Source organism: Microcaecilia unicolor, chromosome 9 (assembly GCF_901765095.1).
Source record: "Microcaecilia unicolor chromosome 9, aMicUni1.1, whole genome shotgun sequence".
Classification (NCBI taxonomy): Eukaryota; Metazoa; Chordata; class Amphibia; order Gymnophiona; family Siphonopidae; genus Microcaecilia; species Microcaecilia unicolor.
Genome location: NC_044039.1, coordinates 27609472 through 27626309, shown reverse-complemented (window position 1 = coordinate 27626309; position 16838 = coordinate 27609472). Strand labels below are relative to the sequence as shown.

Here is a 16838-nt window from a genome sequence, read left to right as displayed (position 1 = left end):
AGGTTCGAAGGTTCGTGGTGGTGAAGCCACCAAAATCGCTCCGGGCCCCGCCCTCGAGGGCGGAGCAATGGCAGAACAACGAAGGGGTTGGCAGGGAGAGAGGCAGGGAGGCAGGGGATGGGAAATCGCTCTGGGCCCCGCCCTCGAGGGCGGAGCAATGGCAGAACAACGAAGGGGTTGGCAGGGAGGGAGGCAGGGAGGCGGGGGTGGGTGGGAAATCGCTCCAGGCCCCGCCCTCGCGTCTAACATCATGACATTGGGGACGGAGCAATGCCAGAACAACGAAGGGGTTGGCAGGGAGGGAGGAGGGTGTTGCCGAGGAAAACCTTGCTAGCGCCCGCTTCATTTGCTCTGAAACGGGCTTCTTTTACTAGTATTCTATAATCGGCTCCTAGATTTAGGCGCCGATTATAGAATTATGCTTAGTTGATATTTCAGCGCTGATATCTGCGCGCATCCATTTACATCAACGAAGACCTGGTGTAAATCTCAGTGTGTAGATTTAGGAGCACTGGGCCATATTCTATAACTAGGCGCCTAAATTTTGCAACACCATTGAAACGCCCATTTCCCCACCCATAACCACGCCCCTTTTTGTCTTTGCATGGCTTACCACAAAGATCAATGTGAATATACATAACTCCTCCACACAGTTAGAAATGTCTTATAATATTTGATTGTTATACTACTATCATATCTTATCATTATCATGTTGCCAAAAAAGTTTCTGTAACACTAAATGTCTATTTTCTAATATATTTCCACCACTCATGATGTATTGTAAGCCACATTGAGCCTGCAAATAGGTGGGAAAATGTGGGATACAAATGCAATAAATAAATAAATAAATAAAAATGTTAGAAGTTTGGTGCACATCATTACAGAATACGCTTAGCGAGTTGTGCGCCTAAATTCTATTCAGTGCCAATCAGTGCTCATTATTGCTTGTTAAGTGATGTTATCAGCGCTCATTAGCTTGTTAAGCCAATTAAGTTACACGCGGTCTTATAGAATCCAAGCGTATTTAGGCGACTAAATCTAAGCGAACTATATAGAATCCGGGGGTTAGTGGCTAGACACTAACCAGCTATGTCATGCGACTTCAGCGCTACACCAGCTAAGCTGAGCAGTTAAGAAAGGCTGCTTAAATGCCAGGCCTATCTTTAACTGCTATTAACTTAACCGGCTAGCGCTAAATATTCGCTTAGCCGGTTAAGTTGCAGCAGCCAAAACTGAAACCAGATATTCAATGCCGGTCACCAGATATGGCCCACATTGAATATCCAGAGTCAGTGCCGCTGGCAACAGCTAACCGCAGTGCCTTAAACTGGCTGAATATCAGAGGGTGTATTTATAAACCACATGCCATGCCAGTGCTCCACCAAAACTCCACTCATGTATATGTTCACAGTGGAAGTATGCCCCGTGCTAACAATGCATACACTTTTGTGCTGGTCAGTATTTTATAAGAACTCATCAAACATATAAACGGCGAGTGACCGAACTCACGCGCAAATGCGCAGTAAAGACCCTCTCTGTCCCACCCCCGCGTCAATACGTGATGATGGGGGCGGGACAGAGAGGGTCTCTACTGCGCAAGGAGAGGGACGAAACCACCATCGCTACCACTTCCCCCTCCCCCCCAAGGTCGCCGCCACCACTCCCACGACTCGGTCGCCGCCGCCACCCACCCTCCACCCGGGCCGGGCTCTCGCTCCGCTATAGAAACAGCGTCAACGCAGCACACAGCTCAGCTGAGCTGCCGTCAGACTTCCTTCCCTGCCTGTGTCCCAGAGAAGAAGGACGGCAGCTCATCTGAGCTGTGTGCTGCGTTCCCGCGCTGTTTCAATAGTGAAGCGAGGGCCTGGCCCGAGTGGAGGGGTGGCGGCAACTCCAGGGGGGGGCGTAGCGGTGACTTCGGAGGGGCAGCGGCGAGCTCGGCGGCAGGGGGGCCTTGCAGCGGCGAGGAGGGGCCTTTCAAACCCCCCCCCCGTCCTATACTAGACCGTTTTTACGGGCTCAACGGCTAGTTTATGTATATAAAATGCCACCATTTACATATGTCCTTGGCAACTCAAATTAGGTGCCCTCCTTGTGAAATTACCCCCTTTACAGTGATATTCAGTGGTTTATATTGGTCACATAGCCAGACCTTCAATCTTGGGGGGATGGGCTGAGCCCACAGTGGAGAGGCACAAAGGTTTGCCCCGCTCTCTCTCCCCCCCCCCCAATCTTGCTCTCTGTGCCCTCCCCCACAACCTCCAAATACCTGAGTTGGCGGTGATCCCCAAGCCCACCAGTGACACTGGTCCTCTACTGGCGGTGTGGCAGTTGGAAGTATTTTCCGTGGGACACCACCATGTTGCGCCCCCCCCCCCACCCCCAGTGCATGCTCAGTTTTGGGGAAAGAAGCATGTGTGGGGAGGGGACTGGCATGACAGTGGCCCATGGAAAGTAATGCCAACTGCCAGGCTGCTAGTGGAAGATTAGTTTCGCTGGTGGGGATTGGGGATCCCCACCAGCCGTAGCATCTGGGCCTGAACCCAAAGTGGGGGTGGATCAGGCCCTCCAGAGACCCCCCCCCCCCCCCCCCATTGCTGCACCACTGGTTTATATGCTGAAGCCTTGGCTTACCCCCAGGAGCTCTTGGTGGAGTACAAAAGAGTGGAGGGGAAAATGGTACGAAAAAATTTTAAAAGCTGAAATTAAAAACAAATTCATAAGAGGGTAAAAACAAACAAAAAATGTTTAGAAGTGTTTCTTCCCCTGGCGCCTAAGCATTTTGGCTGGTGCATATATTTTCTACAGGTACAATTTATTTACTAGCCGTTCAGCCCATAAAAACGGGCTAGTATAGGAGGGGGGGGTTGAAAGGCCCCCCACCCCGCCGCCGAGTTCGCCGCTGCCGCTCCCCCTCCCCCTCCGAGTTCGTCCCCCCCCCCCCCCCGGAGCCGTCGCCATCGCCACCCACCTTTCACCCGGTCGGGCCCTCGCTCCGCTATTGAAACAGCGAGGGCACGCAGCACACAGCTCTACTGCTGAGCTGCTGTGGCCTTCCTGCTTCTCTGCCTGTGTCCCGCCCTCGTGTGACGTAACGTCGTCGAGGGCGGGACACAGGCAGAGAAGAAGAAGGAAGGCCGACGGCAGCTCAGCAGAGCTGTGTGCTGCGTGCCCTCGCTGTTTCAATAGCGGAGCGAGGGCCCGACCGGGTGGAAGATGGGTGGCGGCGGCGACTCCGGGTGGGGGGAGCATTAGCGACGGCGGTGTCCCTCGCAAATGCGCAGTAGAGACCCTCTCTGTTCCGCCCTCGTCATCACGTATTGACACGGGGGCGGGGCAGAGAGGGTCTCTACTGCGCATTTGCGAGTATGACACTCGCCATTTATATATATTGATTTGTTACATTTGTATCCCACATTTTCCCTATTTGTAGGCTCAATGTGGTTTACATAGTACCGGAGAGGGCGTTTGCCAGATTTTTTACAGTCTAAGGGTCCAATGCTCAAAGCCTAACACCGGCATTAGAAGCAATACGTACCTGACTAGCATGAACGTTAATGTGTGCAGAACAGGGGCAGACTGACAGGGATCCAGGCCCTGGATAATAAGAGGGTCCTGCCCCCCCCCTCCCCACTGCAGGGTCCCATGGCACCCCCATCCCTGACTCCCATATCCTTCCTCCTCCGATCCTTGGGTCCCACTTCTCTCACCCTCCCCTCCGTCCCCAGGTCTGGAATCCCCCCTCTCTCACACACCCCATCCCCGGGTCCAGCACTCCCTCTCTCTCACCTCCCCCATTCCCAGTTCCAGCACTCCCCCTCTCCCCCCCCCCCCCCAGTTTACAATAGTCCCTTTCTCCATACAGGGCCCGGGTTGTTTCCCATTGACCAGAACGTCTCTGCTGTGGCCCATCCTTGTGGAAGCAGGAAGTTATGTCAGAAAGGGGCGGGCTGCAGCAGAGAGAAATTTCCGGTCAGTGACAAACAGCCATGGTCCTGTAAGGAGAAAGGGACTTTTGAGGTAACGGGGGTGGGGGTGGGGAAGAGAGAGGGGGAGTGCTGGACCCGGAGATGGAGGGGTGAGAGATGGGGAGTGCCAACCTGGGGATGATGGGGTGAGAGATGTGGGATCCAGGGACATAGGGGGAAGGATATGAGATCCAGGGGCAGGGGCACCATTCTTCTGTGTTTAAATATGAGCTTCTCAATTGAATACAAATTTATTTAAAAGCACAGAAGAATGGTGATGATGTGTATTTGCACTTCTGGTGTTGCCTGGTGCATGCGCACAAGAGTTTCACAATAAGCACAGGACTTGTGCATTGGAATCAGGCATGTTCCTCCCCCTTGCCTTCACTTTCATTGCACACATATAATTTGAATACCATTTCCTTTGAGCATTGGAGCACTAGGTTTCTGCACTATGGGGTCTGCGCTGTTGGCTTTAGTACCGGACCTTTGAGCAACAGGGCCAAGTCAGCACCTGAGGCAAAGGGAAATAAATTGACTTGTTCACATTCACAGTAACTATCCATAGCATAATTTTGAACCTGCGTTGGCTCAATTCCCTATTTATCATTCTAATCCCTGACTAGGCCCCCATGCTCACTTCTGAGCAGAAATGAAGAAGAACAGGAAAGATGATCTCAGTCCTATCAATCTAAAAGCACCAAGTAATATGCAGTGTGATCCAGTTTCAATACAAAATACCTTTTCATGATCTGTTTACCAATGGGGGTTGAACCAGTGAAGCCGAGTTTACGGATATCTGGGTGTTCAGACAGACGCTGTCCAACAAGGCCACCTAGGTTATAGCAAAAGTAAATAGAAGATCATATGCAGTTCTTTGTCCAAAACCTGAAAGTACCTAGGCAGAGTAACCACAAGCCCCAATCCTAACAGTACAGTTTCCGTGGGGTCTGTTGTTTGGGAGTATTTGCAGATTTTACACCCTGTGGCGGATGGCACTTGAAGATTATGTGGCATGTGCTTTACTCTGAGGGGAATCTGCTACTCAGGAGATCTCTTTTGGGTGTAATGCTCTAATGGGCAGATGCTCAAAACTCTGGTGCTGTATAAAACAGCGCCGGAAAATACCGCCCTTCCAATGACGAAGAACGTCCCAATGCTCAGTGCTAAAGGCATGCAAAATTTATGCACGCTGTTAGCGCTGAGCATTGAAAAGTAAGGAGGGGGAAAACGTGCCCAGCACATGCGCACGATTGTCAGGAGGCCACCGCGCTTCTGCGCATCCCATGAGCCGACAGCTAAACCAGAACTGCAGCAAGGAAATACTTGTCAACTGTTCTAAGATGTGCAGCAGCGAGGCATCAGTCTACAATCCTGCAGCCTTGGGTGATGCTTTATAGAAGTCCTAGTTCCAAGAAGTCTTCTCAAAAGTGGGTAATTTTTTAAAGACGGCTTGACTTTTTGTTCCCCCTCTTCTCTCTCCAGCTCTGCAGGGGCCTGCCAGAGGTGGAAAGGGGCCTCAAAAGCCTGTGCAGACACCTAACGCCAGTTTGGAGCTGGCGTAGGGTCTGCGGTGATAAGGGTGCCCTTCTTAGCTGTGCTGTTTGCTGTGCATTGGAGGGAATAAGAAATTCCCTCATCTGCATCCTTTTGACTACATTTGACTGCTCAGTGCCCCGTTCTTTAGCGCATGATGTTTCCCTCTGTGCCTGCTGCGCTTGCAAATGCGGGCAGTAGTCTGGCGCTAATGGCCTCTAATGCCCTCATTTGCTTCTGAGCATCTGCCCCTAAGAATTGTTCTGATAGACAAACCCCCTGAGTCTATAAACTTGTGCACACAATTTTAGAGCGCAAAGTTGCACGCAAAGGTTACAGAATAGTGTCGGTTGCATGCATAACTTAATATAATAATTAGCTTCTAACTGGCATTAACTACCATTAATTGGCTACAATTGGTGTTTGGTACTCGTTAGCAGTCACACGCATAACTACCATTGGTTGGTATTCAATAAATTGCTGTGCAAAATCTATCATGCACACCTTAAAGGGGGTACGGACCTGGGAGGGGGCATATAAGTACAAAGTACATAAGTATTGCTATACTGGGACAGACTGAAGGTCCATCAAGCCCAGCATCCTGTTTCCAACAGTGGCCAATCGAGGCCACAAGTACCTGGCAAGATCCCAAAACAGTACAATACATTTTATGCTGATTATCCTAGAAATAAGCAGTGGATTTTCCCCAAGTCCATTTGAATAATGGACTTTTCCTTTAGGAAGCCATCCAAACCTATTTTAAACCCCGCTAAGCTAACTGCTTTTACTACATTCTCTGGCAACGAATTCCAGAGTTTAATTTACTCGTTGAGTGAGGAAAACCTTTCTCTGAGTCAAGGGAATGCTTATAGCTTACAGAATAGTACATTTACACACCTAACTGACAGCAGTTACATGCAAGCATTTCCACCAGCCATTGAGCTAACATACGCGCTCGTGGCTAAAGTTAACCGCGTATATGCAGACTTACGCTAGCATTCTATAATGGCAATTCTGTGCACAACTGTCGATATAGAATTAATGCTTAGCATGTTTTATCCCAGTGCCTAATCTTAGGCATCCTTATTATTATTTGTTACATTTGTATCCCACATTTTCCCACCTATTTGTAGGCTCAATGTGGCTTACATAGTTCGGGAGAGGTGGTTACAGACTCCAGTGTACCAGTACAGATTGGTTTGTACATGTACAATTAATTAGAAGTGGGGTGATTTGTCCCATGCAGAACGCAAGGGTGGGAACCGCGGCAAGGAATAGGGTAGCGTCTGTTTCCTAGTTTGATTATTGTGCTTCATTATTCGGTGTTTATGTCTGTTCTGTGGGGTATGCCTTTTTGAAAAGGTGAGTCTTTAGATTTTATTTATTTATTTATTTTGTTGCATTTGTACCCCACATTTTCCCACCTTTTGTAGGCTCAATGTGGCTTACATAGTTCCATAATGGCGTTCGCCAAATCGGTTGATAACAAATACAAGGTTATATTGTGGTCGAATGAGGTAGGTGTGTATCAGGCATCATGAGGGTCGAGGGAATGAAGATTGTATATTGTCCAAGAATCAAACCCAGTTCCCCAGGATCAAAGTCCGCTACACTAATCACTAGGCTACTCCTCCACTCCAGGAGCCACACATGCTCTGTCATCAATGACATAGCAAGGAATTATTAACAGGAAGTTCTCTCACATCCCCTGTCCCCTGAACACCCCCCTCGGTACCTTAAAATCATCTTTGCTCCAATCTTTGCCTGATAGTGGCACTCATAGGCTGCCTGAGGCCTGTATCGGGACTCTCTCTCTCAACTGTCTTGCCCTTCACAAAACAGGAAGTTGCATCAGAAGGGCGGGACAGTTCAGAGAGAAAGTCCCAGTGACCACCGCAGGCAGCCTATGATTGTCGATGCCTGTGCAAAGACTGGAGTGGAGATGATTTTAAGGTATGGGCAGCAGGGGCGTAGCCAGACACCCAATTTTGGGTGGGCCTGGGCCCAAGATGGGTGGGCAGAAGAACTCCGCCTTGTCCCACAAGTGATTTGATCTCTCCCTCACTCGCCTGCATACCATATGGTCTCTCAAAAATCCCCCCATCCCCTGCATACCTTTTAAATAGCAGCTTTTCACCGGCAGCAAGCAGCAACTAATGCACACTGCTCAAGGTGACCCCACAGCCTTCCCTCTGATGCAACTTCCTGTTTCCGCATAGGCGGAAGTATATCAGAGGGAAGGCTGTGGGGCTGGTTTGAGCAGTATGTATCAGTCGCTACTCACTGCAGGCAAAGATCTGCTGTTTACAAGGTATGCAGGAGGAACAGTTGTTGGGAGTTTTCGGCTGGTGATGCTTGGGGATCCTTGCCATCATAGGTGTGCTGTTACTGATGGGCAGGGGGAGGGGGGAGGTCTGACAGGGGGTGCATATATAACGCACACACCTTGAATAAATATGTCACTGTCTGGCATTGAATATCTGGGGTTAGGTCAGCCTGTGGTGGTAAGCGGCTTCCAAGCTGCCCTGGGCTGAATATTACCCTGAACATTTATAAACTCTGTAATCACCCAAAGCGATTTACAATTGTCATATAAAGCACAAATCTAACTTAATATAGATAAAGTGTATAAAATTATGTGCTAGCGCTAAACATTCTTATAGTTAAACAGTGGTGTTCCTTGGTCTGCTGCCACTCGGGGCGGATCGCCGCTGTATACCACCCCCCCCCCCCCCCCAGGTGCAGTGTCATTCCCGCCGGTGCATCAACTCAACCCCCCACCCCCAGTGCATTGCTTACCTCCTGGGTGCTGGGAGCAGCCGTCGGCTCTGCCAGTTCTCCCTGGACAGAGTATCTTGCAGCCACACAAATGAAGTGACTCTCCCGTGCAAGATCATCTGTCCAAGGAGAACTACCGTTACAGGTAGGCAACTTTTATTTCCCTGCTCCCTCTGCCCCGGAACAGGAAGTAACATCAGAGGAAGCAGGGAACTAGCGGAGCCAACAGCCGCGCAGCTGCTCCCTGCACCGCCCCCCCTGCAGCGTGCACCCGGGGCGGACAGCCCTCAGTACACCACTGTAGTTAAAGATTTATTTGCTTTCATCTTTCTGGGCTCACTTCTAGATGAAGAAATTATACCAACTCGTGAACAAACTCCTAGACACCAACTTGGTCACTACCACGAATACAGACATCCCATCTGCAGATAAACTTGCGAAGTACTTCAATGAAAAAATTGTAAACCTACGCAACAGGCTACCTCAGAACAACACCGACATTGAAAACTTCTTTAATGAATTGGACCCAACCATTGGAGAATACCCAGCAGATCGGACCAGGTTAATCTTCACCCTCCTTACCATCGAACCAGTTACCCAAGCGATTAGTAGGTTTTCCAACAATCACTGTAAACTAAATACCTGTCCCAGCTACCTAATGAAATCCGCCCCTGACCGCTTCACAGCAGACCTCACATCCCACCTAAATTACATGCTTCAGCAAGGCCTCTTCCCTAAGGAAAATGGCAATGTCCTACTCACCCCAATACCAAAAGATACCAAGAAAAAAACAAACGAAATCACTAACTACCATCCAGTAGCATCTATCCCGTTGGTGCTCAAACTGATGGAAAGCATGGTAACCAAACAACTTACAGATTGCATAAAGAAATTCTCAATATTACATGAATCACAGTCAGGCTTTCGCCCCCTCCACAGCATGGAAACAGTATTACTCACTCTTCTAGCCAAATTCATGCAGGAAATAGCAACAGGCAAATACATCCTTCTCCTCCAATTCGACATGTCTAGTGCATTCGACAAGGTAAACCATAATATATTAATAAGATTACTAGATAAGTTCGGGATTAGTGGAAACATACTTAACTGGATCAAGGGCTTCCTAACCACAAGAACATATCAAGTAAAATCAAATTCAAACATATCATCACCGTGTAAAGCAGACTGTGGAGTACCGCAAGGATCACCGCTATCACCGATCCTATTCAACTTAATGATGACCCCACTTGCTAAGTCCTTATCCAACCATGGCCTTAACCCTTTCATATATGCAAATGTTATCACAATATACATTCCTTACAAAACCAAACTAACAGAAATCACCAACGAAATCAAGCTCGGCCTGAACATCATGGATTCATGGGCAAATGCATTTCAACTAAAACTCAATAAAGAAAAAACTCATTGTCTCATCCTCTCATCCCAACACAGCGCAGACATCCCCACAAGTATCAACACCCCAGATCACATCCTTCCTATCTCAGTCAGCTTGAAAATCCTCGGCGTTACAATGGACCGTAACTTAACACTAGAGAGCCAAGTGGCATCCACAACAAAGAAAATGTTCCACTCAATGTAGAAACTCAAACGAATGAAGCAATTCTTCCCGAGGGAAACATTTCGCAACCTGATACAATCAATGGTACTAAGCCACTTAGATTACTGCAATGGAATTTATGCGGGATGTAAAGAAAGAAACTTCAGACTGCTCAAAACATGGCAGCTAGGCTTATATATGGTAAAACGCGATTGAAAGAGCAAAACCCGTCTGCGAAAAACTGCACTGGCTCCCAATCAAAGAATGCATCGCCTTCAAAATCTGCACCCTGGTTCACAAAATCATCTACGGAGAAGCCTCGAGTTACATGACAGACTTGATCGACTTACCAATTAGAAACTCATCTGAATCAACACGATCTTAGCTAAATCTGCACTACCCAAGCTGCAAAGGACTTAAATACAAAACAACTTACGCATCTAGTTTTTCCTACATAAGCACACAACTGTGGAACGCATAACCAAAAGCCTTGAAAACGACGTACGGCCACCGAAACTTCCGGAAATCACTAAAAACCAACCTGTTTAAAAAGGCATACCCTACCGATCCAACTTAAATGCCTAATCTCTGCAACACAACCAAACTAAAGCACGTAATGAACATAACACAACTCTTCCGTTCTCCGATTCCCTAATGTGGCTGTGCCACATGAACTTGATCTTACCACAACATCACCCTGTATTTGTTCACACCGGAGCCTGCAAAGGCCTCTCCGGTACTATGTAAGCCACATTGAGCCTACAAATAGGCGGGAAAATGTGGGATACAAAAGTAACAAATATATAAAATAAATGAAATGCTTTCTGCTGGACTCTTGTTAGGGAAGAATTAATGGAAAGGAATCAATCATGTTGAGCTATTTTGTATGATAAGGGGTTGTACACCAGTGAAGAACATTTCATCATTTCCAGCTTCCTGTTTTTGCTGCATTACTCTTTTATTCTCATTTGTTAATGTCTACATCAAAGTACAGTAAAAGAGTAAAATAAGGAAATTTTACAGGAATTACCTGACCCTGGTAAAATATTGATAACTCCCTTTGGAAAGCCTGCTTTTGCTGTCAGCTCTGCAAACTTCAGAGCCGTCAACGGCGTGACCTAAATGTGAATACACACAGAAAAATGCATTTTATCATTTTTGTGTTCCATTATGTTTACTGCTGTAACTTTCACTTGCACCACGTGGCACTGTCCTGCTTTCATTTTTCCACCTTTCTGGAACCCCCCTTCCCCCTGCCCCTCCCCAGAGATCAGGCAGTATGTTCTCTATAAAATCACAAAGCGTGACAGGAATGTGATAAGCAGGCAACTTTTTTCATTTTAACAATATGACAGTGTTATCTGCTGCTCAATATGATTTTAACACTTGAAATCAACAGTCTGGTGATTTTCTGCAAACAATATATTAAGTGTAAAATGGAATCGGTACTCGTTCACCATTAAATGCTTGCTTAAAGGTACATTTCGTTTCTTTTGCTATACAAATGAAACCTTAGTGAAACATGTTTTCCTTGATTTTCTCTGCCCCAGTCTGCCAACAGTCAGAATGAAAGTCTCTTCCAAGATGAAATCCTTCAGGGCAACCCTAGGCTACCAGGCAGTGGTAGCTTTTTCTCTGCTCTGTCACCCCTCTTCTCCCCCAACCCACCAACCTCACAGTATTCAGGACCCGTTGCTCAAAAGTAAACGCAGGCATTAGAGGCCATTAGCGCTGTACTAGCAGGGCTGCTGAGAGACTGAGCCAGGCTCGGGGCAGAGCTGCCGCCCCCCCCCCCCCCCCAGGATTACCGCCACTACCGATGCCTCTCCCCCCCCAGGATCACTCACTGCTGCCATCCCCCCAGGATCACCGCCGCTGCTGCCACCCCCCCAGGATTGCCGCTGCTGCCGATGCCCCATGATCGCAGCTGCAGCCACCCCCCCCCCCCAGGATTGCCGTCGCCGCTGCCACCCACCTCAACTGCAACTACCTCGGCTGGTGGGGATTTCAAGGCCCTGCCAGCAGAAGAGGGTCTTCCTCCAGCGCTGCTCTTCTTCACTCTGCCACATGGCCCTGCCCCTGTTTTTTCTCTCACGTCACGCATGCTCAGTTTCAAAACCGAACATGCACGGCCTGAGGGGAAAAGCTGCCACTTGACAGGCAAGGTGACACAGTGAAGAAGAGCAGTGCTGGAGGAAGACCTCTTCTGTTGGTGAGGCCTGGGGGGGGAGGGGTACCCCCACCAGCCAAACCTAAGGCCTTGGCCCGAGTTCCAGCCTCCAAGGGCAGCCCGGCAACAGAGTTTTCACTCTCTCCTCCTGTCAAGACACGATCACCCGGATCCCGTCAGGAGCAGGGGAGAGAGAGAGAGAGAGACCCCGGCACTGGGCCCACCTTGGAGGCCTGGGCCCGGGGAATTTTGCCTCCTCTTGGTGGCCCTGTGTACTAGCGCCCACAACAACCAGTGTGCCAGACACTAGCGCAGATAGCATGCAAGTGTAGTCAAGCTCAGGTTAACGAGGTATTCCTCCCCAATGCTCAGAAAAGAGCACCGGAAACAAAACTGACTTACCACTGCAAAAAATAACGCTAGGTCAGAGCAGGCGTTAGGGTGCTGGAAGAGAGAATTTCCCATGATTCTAATGCTTCTCTCATGCTTCTTTCTGCAAAATCTGCCAGTTTTGATTGCTTTTGAAAGCAGAAGGAAGCCCATGCGAGCCCTTAAGCATTGGTCGTGAAAAACAGCAGCCCCATGCGAAGGCACACGTTGCCGTCTGTTTCCTGCGTCTAAATTTAAAGTGTCCATGCTAAAAAAAATCCTAAAAATGCCCAGTGAAAGCATACATTGGTTTCTGTTTCCTAAATATAAGTATCCACGCTAAAAAAAAAAAAAGTAAAATGCTTTTATTTAGGTTGCAAAAAAAAAAAACAGATGCCAATATCTGCTTCACGTTTGAGTTTTACCAGGCGCACGCTTACCATCGAACTCTTCTGCACACGCACAAAGTACAACCCTCCCGCGCCAAAGCATAATCCTCCCACCAAACTCCCTAATGCTCAACAGTATGAGCGCACCTATATTTGCATCTCATTAGCACTGAGCATTCGGGCATTGTTCTTCTGCGCTGTTCCAGGCAGCGGTATTTGGAATAGAGCCGTCTGGTAGCACTATATAAATTGCCAAGCACACAAAAAAGAAGTCCAAATCTCCCGTGAAAACAGAACAAAACACAAAAAAGGCGGAAGATAAACCAAAACAGACCAAAAACAAGGGAGTAAGAGCGCCAGAGGAGGAGGAGTTTGAGTTCTGTTCCAGGTCCAGGACCAGAATAGAAGAGAGCTGGGACCCCTGAGGAAGGCCTGTTGGCCGAAACACGGACCGTGTAGGGTCCTATTAAACTTTTCTGGCGCTCTTACTCCCTTGTTTTTGGTCTGTTTTGGTTTATCTTCCGCCTTTTTTGTGTTGTTTTTTTTTTAGCACTATATAAATGCTATTAGTAGTAGTAGTAGTTTTGAGCATCGGGGCCTCAGTGCCTAGGGACACCATCATCTGAACCCCACCCACCCTGTCAGACAGGAAACGCAAAGAGGATCTGCTGCGTAACCAACGTATACTGAAATTAAGAGCGTATAATAAGCAGATGTTAGCAACAAAAAAAAAAAAGGGAAATTAGTGTTTTGCAATCACTTGTTTTGCATATGATTTTTTTTCCCCTTATTCCAACAAGGAAATGAAATATATATTTTTTCCAACAAGGAAATGAAAACCATACCTTTGCATGGGTTTTTCAGCACTTTACAAAATGAAAGTGACTACAGCCTCATCGGATTCTGGTCATTTTCAGCTTTGATAGCAGACTACTTGCTGGTGATTTGGAAACACAACAGGACACGCTGTTTGTGTTGGGGTTTTTTTGCATTTCCTTTTTCCTTGTCCCGATATGCAATTTGCAATTGTTCTTATTCGTAGAGATACAGACTAGCCCCTGATGCAGCCCTTTTGTGGGCGAAACACGGCCTGTGTCAGGCAACTGTCTTAAATACGGTATCTTCAATAAAATATTTTGGATAATATACTGATCTGCTTGCTCATTTTCCACGTTGGGTTTCGCAGATCGTTTGCCTTGCTGTTTTCTGGCATTTTCAGTACTATCCCGTGCAGGACCATGGTGAACCTTTTCCGTAAGTATGGACCTGACTAGTGCACATGACAGGAAGTTATTGTGACAATGAATGGAGGTGGATTGAACGAACCCCAGCTGCTTTTTACGTGTATTGGAAAGTGTTACAAAGCATGAAGAATGGTTGCCCCCCCTCCCCCCCCCCGAGTTTTTTTTACCTGGGCTGGTTTCAGAACTAGTGTGTTGCCAGCAGCCAAGCACGCTGCGCTCTTCCATGCAAGCATCATGAGAGGGTAATTCCACGGGATTACAATGGCGCAGACACTTAAAATAAAAATCAGAGAGGGAAATTTCAGAATAGAGTTTAATCAGACTCACTGGTTTGTACAAGTACTGGCTACTGTCGGCAAGAGTAAGAAAAACAACTGGGATATCCTGGGAAAAGTGTGCTCAGATGTATGAACAGAGGTTATCAGGAGCAGAAAAATGAGGTTAGTCTGCGTTCCATTAAGTCACCAGTGAATGCTGAGTTTAGTTTGAAAGACTATTATTATTATTACCTAGGTTGAGGGAAGAAAGGCTGCCACACACAACAACACAGATGTAGTAAATATGTTTTGCCTGAAAGTGTTTTCTGGCTGAGGGTATGTACAGTGGGGGAAATAAGTATTTGATCCCTTGCTGATTTTGTAAGTTTGCCCACTGACAAAGACATGAGCAGCCCATAATTGAAGGGTAGGTTATTGGTAACAGTGAGAGATAGCACATCACAAATTAAATCCGGAAAATCACATTGTGGAAAGTATATGAATTTATTTGCATTCTGCAGAGGGAAATAAGTATTTGATCCCCCACCAACCAGTAAGAGATCTGGCCCCTACAGACCAGGTAGATGCTCCAAATCAACTCGTTACCTGCATGACAGACAGCTGTCGGCAATGGTCACCTGTATGAAAGACACCTGTCCACAGACTCAGTGAATCAGTCAGACTCTAACCTCTACAAAATGGCCAAGAGCAAGGAGCTGTCTAAGGATGTCAGGGACAAGATCATACACCTGCACAAGGCTGGAATGGGCTACAAAACCATCAGTAAGACGCTGGGCGAGAAGGAGACAACTGTTGGTGCCATAGTAAGAAAATGGAAGAAGTACAAAATGACTGTCAATCGACAAAGATCTGGGGCTCCACGCAAAATCTCACCTCGTGGGGTATCCTTGATCATGAGGAAGGTTAGAAATCAGCCTACAACTACAAGGGGGGAACTTGTCAATGATCTCAAGGCAGCTGGGACCACTGTCACCACGAAAACCATTGGTAACACATTACGACATAACGGATTGCAATCCTGCAGTGCCCGCAAGGTCCCCCTGCTCCGGAAGGCACATGTGACGGCCCGTCTGAAGTTTGCCAGTGAACACCTGGATGATGCCGAGAGTGATTGGGAGAAGGTGCTGTGGTCAGATGAGACAAAAATTGAGCTCTTTGGCATGAACTCAACTCGCCGTGTTTGGAGGAAGAGAAATGCTGCCTATGACCCAAAGAACACCGTCCCCACTGTCAAGCATGGAGGTGGAAATGTTATGTTTTGGGGGTGTTTCTCTGCTAAGGGCACAGGACTACTTCACCGCATCAATGGGAGAATGGATGGGGCCATGTACCGTACAATTCTGAGTGACAACCTCCTTCCCTCCGCCAGGGCCTTAAAAATGGGTCGTGGCTGGGTCTTCCAGCACGACAATGACCCAAAACATACAGCCAAGGCAACAAAGGAGTGGCTCAGGAAGAAGCACATTAGGGTCATGGAGTGGCCTAGCCAGTCACCAGACCTTAATCCCATTGAAAACTTATGGAGGGAGCTGAAGCTACGAGTTGCCAAGCGACAGCCCAGAACTCTTAATGATTTAGAGATGATCTGCAAAGAGGAGTGGACCAAAATTCCTCCTGACATGTGTGCAAACCTCATCATCAACTACAGAAGACGTCTGACCGCTGTGCTTGCCAACAAGGGTTTTGCCACCAAGTATTAGGTCTTGTTTGCCAGAGGGATTAAATACTTATTTCCCTCTGCAGAATGCAAATAAATTCATATACTTTCCACAATGTGATTTTCCGGATTTAATTTGTGATGTGCTATCTCTCACTGTTACCAATAACCTACCCTTCAATTATGGGCTGCTCATGTCTTTGTCAGTGGGCAAACTTACAAAATCAGCAAGGGATCAAATACTTATTTCCCCCACTGTACACGAGATTCAGTATGACTTATTGTTTGTTAATTTATTGATAATATATGATAGTGTACTGTGTTCTGGTATGGATGTTTACGTACTTTTAACAGATCACAAATTGGAGTTCCATTCTTTTCTTTGAAACTTTTTATATTATTTGTAAGCCGTTTTGAATGCCTACCATCTGTAGAGTGGAGGAGTGGCCTAGTGGTTAGAGCACTGGTCTTGCAATCCAGAGGTGGGCGGCTCAAACCCCACTGCTGCTCCTTGTGATCTTGGGCAAGTCACTTAACCCTCCATTGCCTCAGGTACAAACTTAGATTGTGAGTCCTCCTGGGACAGAGAAATATCCAGAGTACCTGAATGTAACTCACCTTGAGCTACTACTGAAAAAGGTGTGAGCAAAGTCTAAATAAATAAATATCAAGAACAGTATATCAAGTGCCAATTAGAGAATGACACAGGGACAGGGAACCACAGTAACTGTGGGGATGGGGATGGGGACAGGGACAGAGCTTGCAGGGACGGGGCGGGGACAAATCCCACAGGGACAGGGGACAAACTTTGTCCCCATGTCATTTTCTACTTTGAAGCCTGTTAATGAACTGGACTGTTATTTATGTTTAAGTGATGCCTACAAAGATAGC

General features: G+C 47.5%; 1 protein-coding gene across 1 annotated transcript in view; it reads right to left on the bottom strand.

The window, feature by feature from the left end:
- ALDH1L2 (aldehyde dehydrogenase 1 family member L2) overlaps positions 1-16838 on the bottom strand; it is an 82204-nt gene that overhangs the window by 20549 nt on the left and 44817 nt on the right. Inside the window, exons 15-17 of the mRNA XM_030214764.1 lie at positions 14180-14285; positions 10871-10958; positions 4710-4803 (exon numbers count right to left, since the gene is read on the bottom strand). Coding sequence (XP_030070624.1) covers positions 4710-4803; positions 10871-10958; positions 14180-14285 — 288 coding nt within the window. The remainder of the gene's footprint in view (positions 1-4709; positions 4804-10870; positions 10959-14179; positions 14286-16838) is intronic.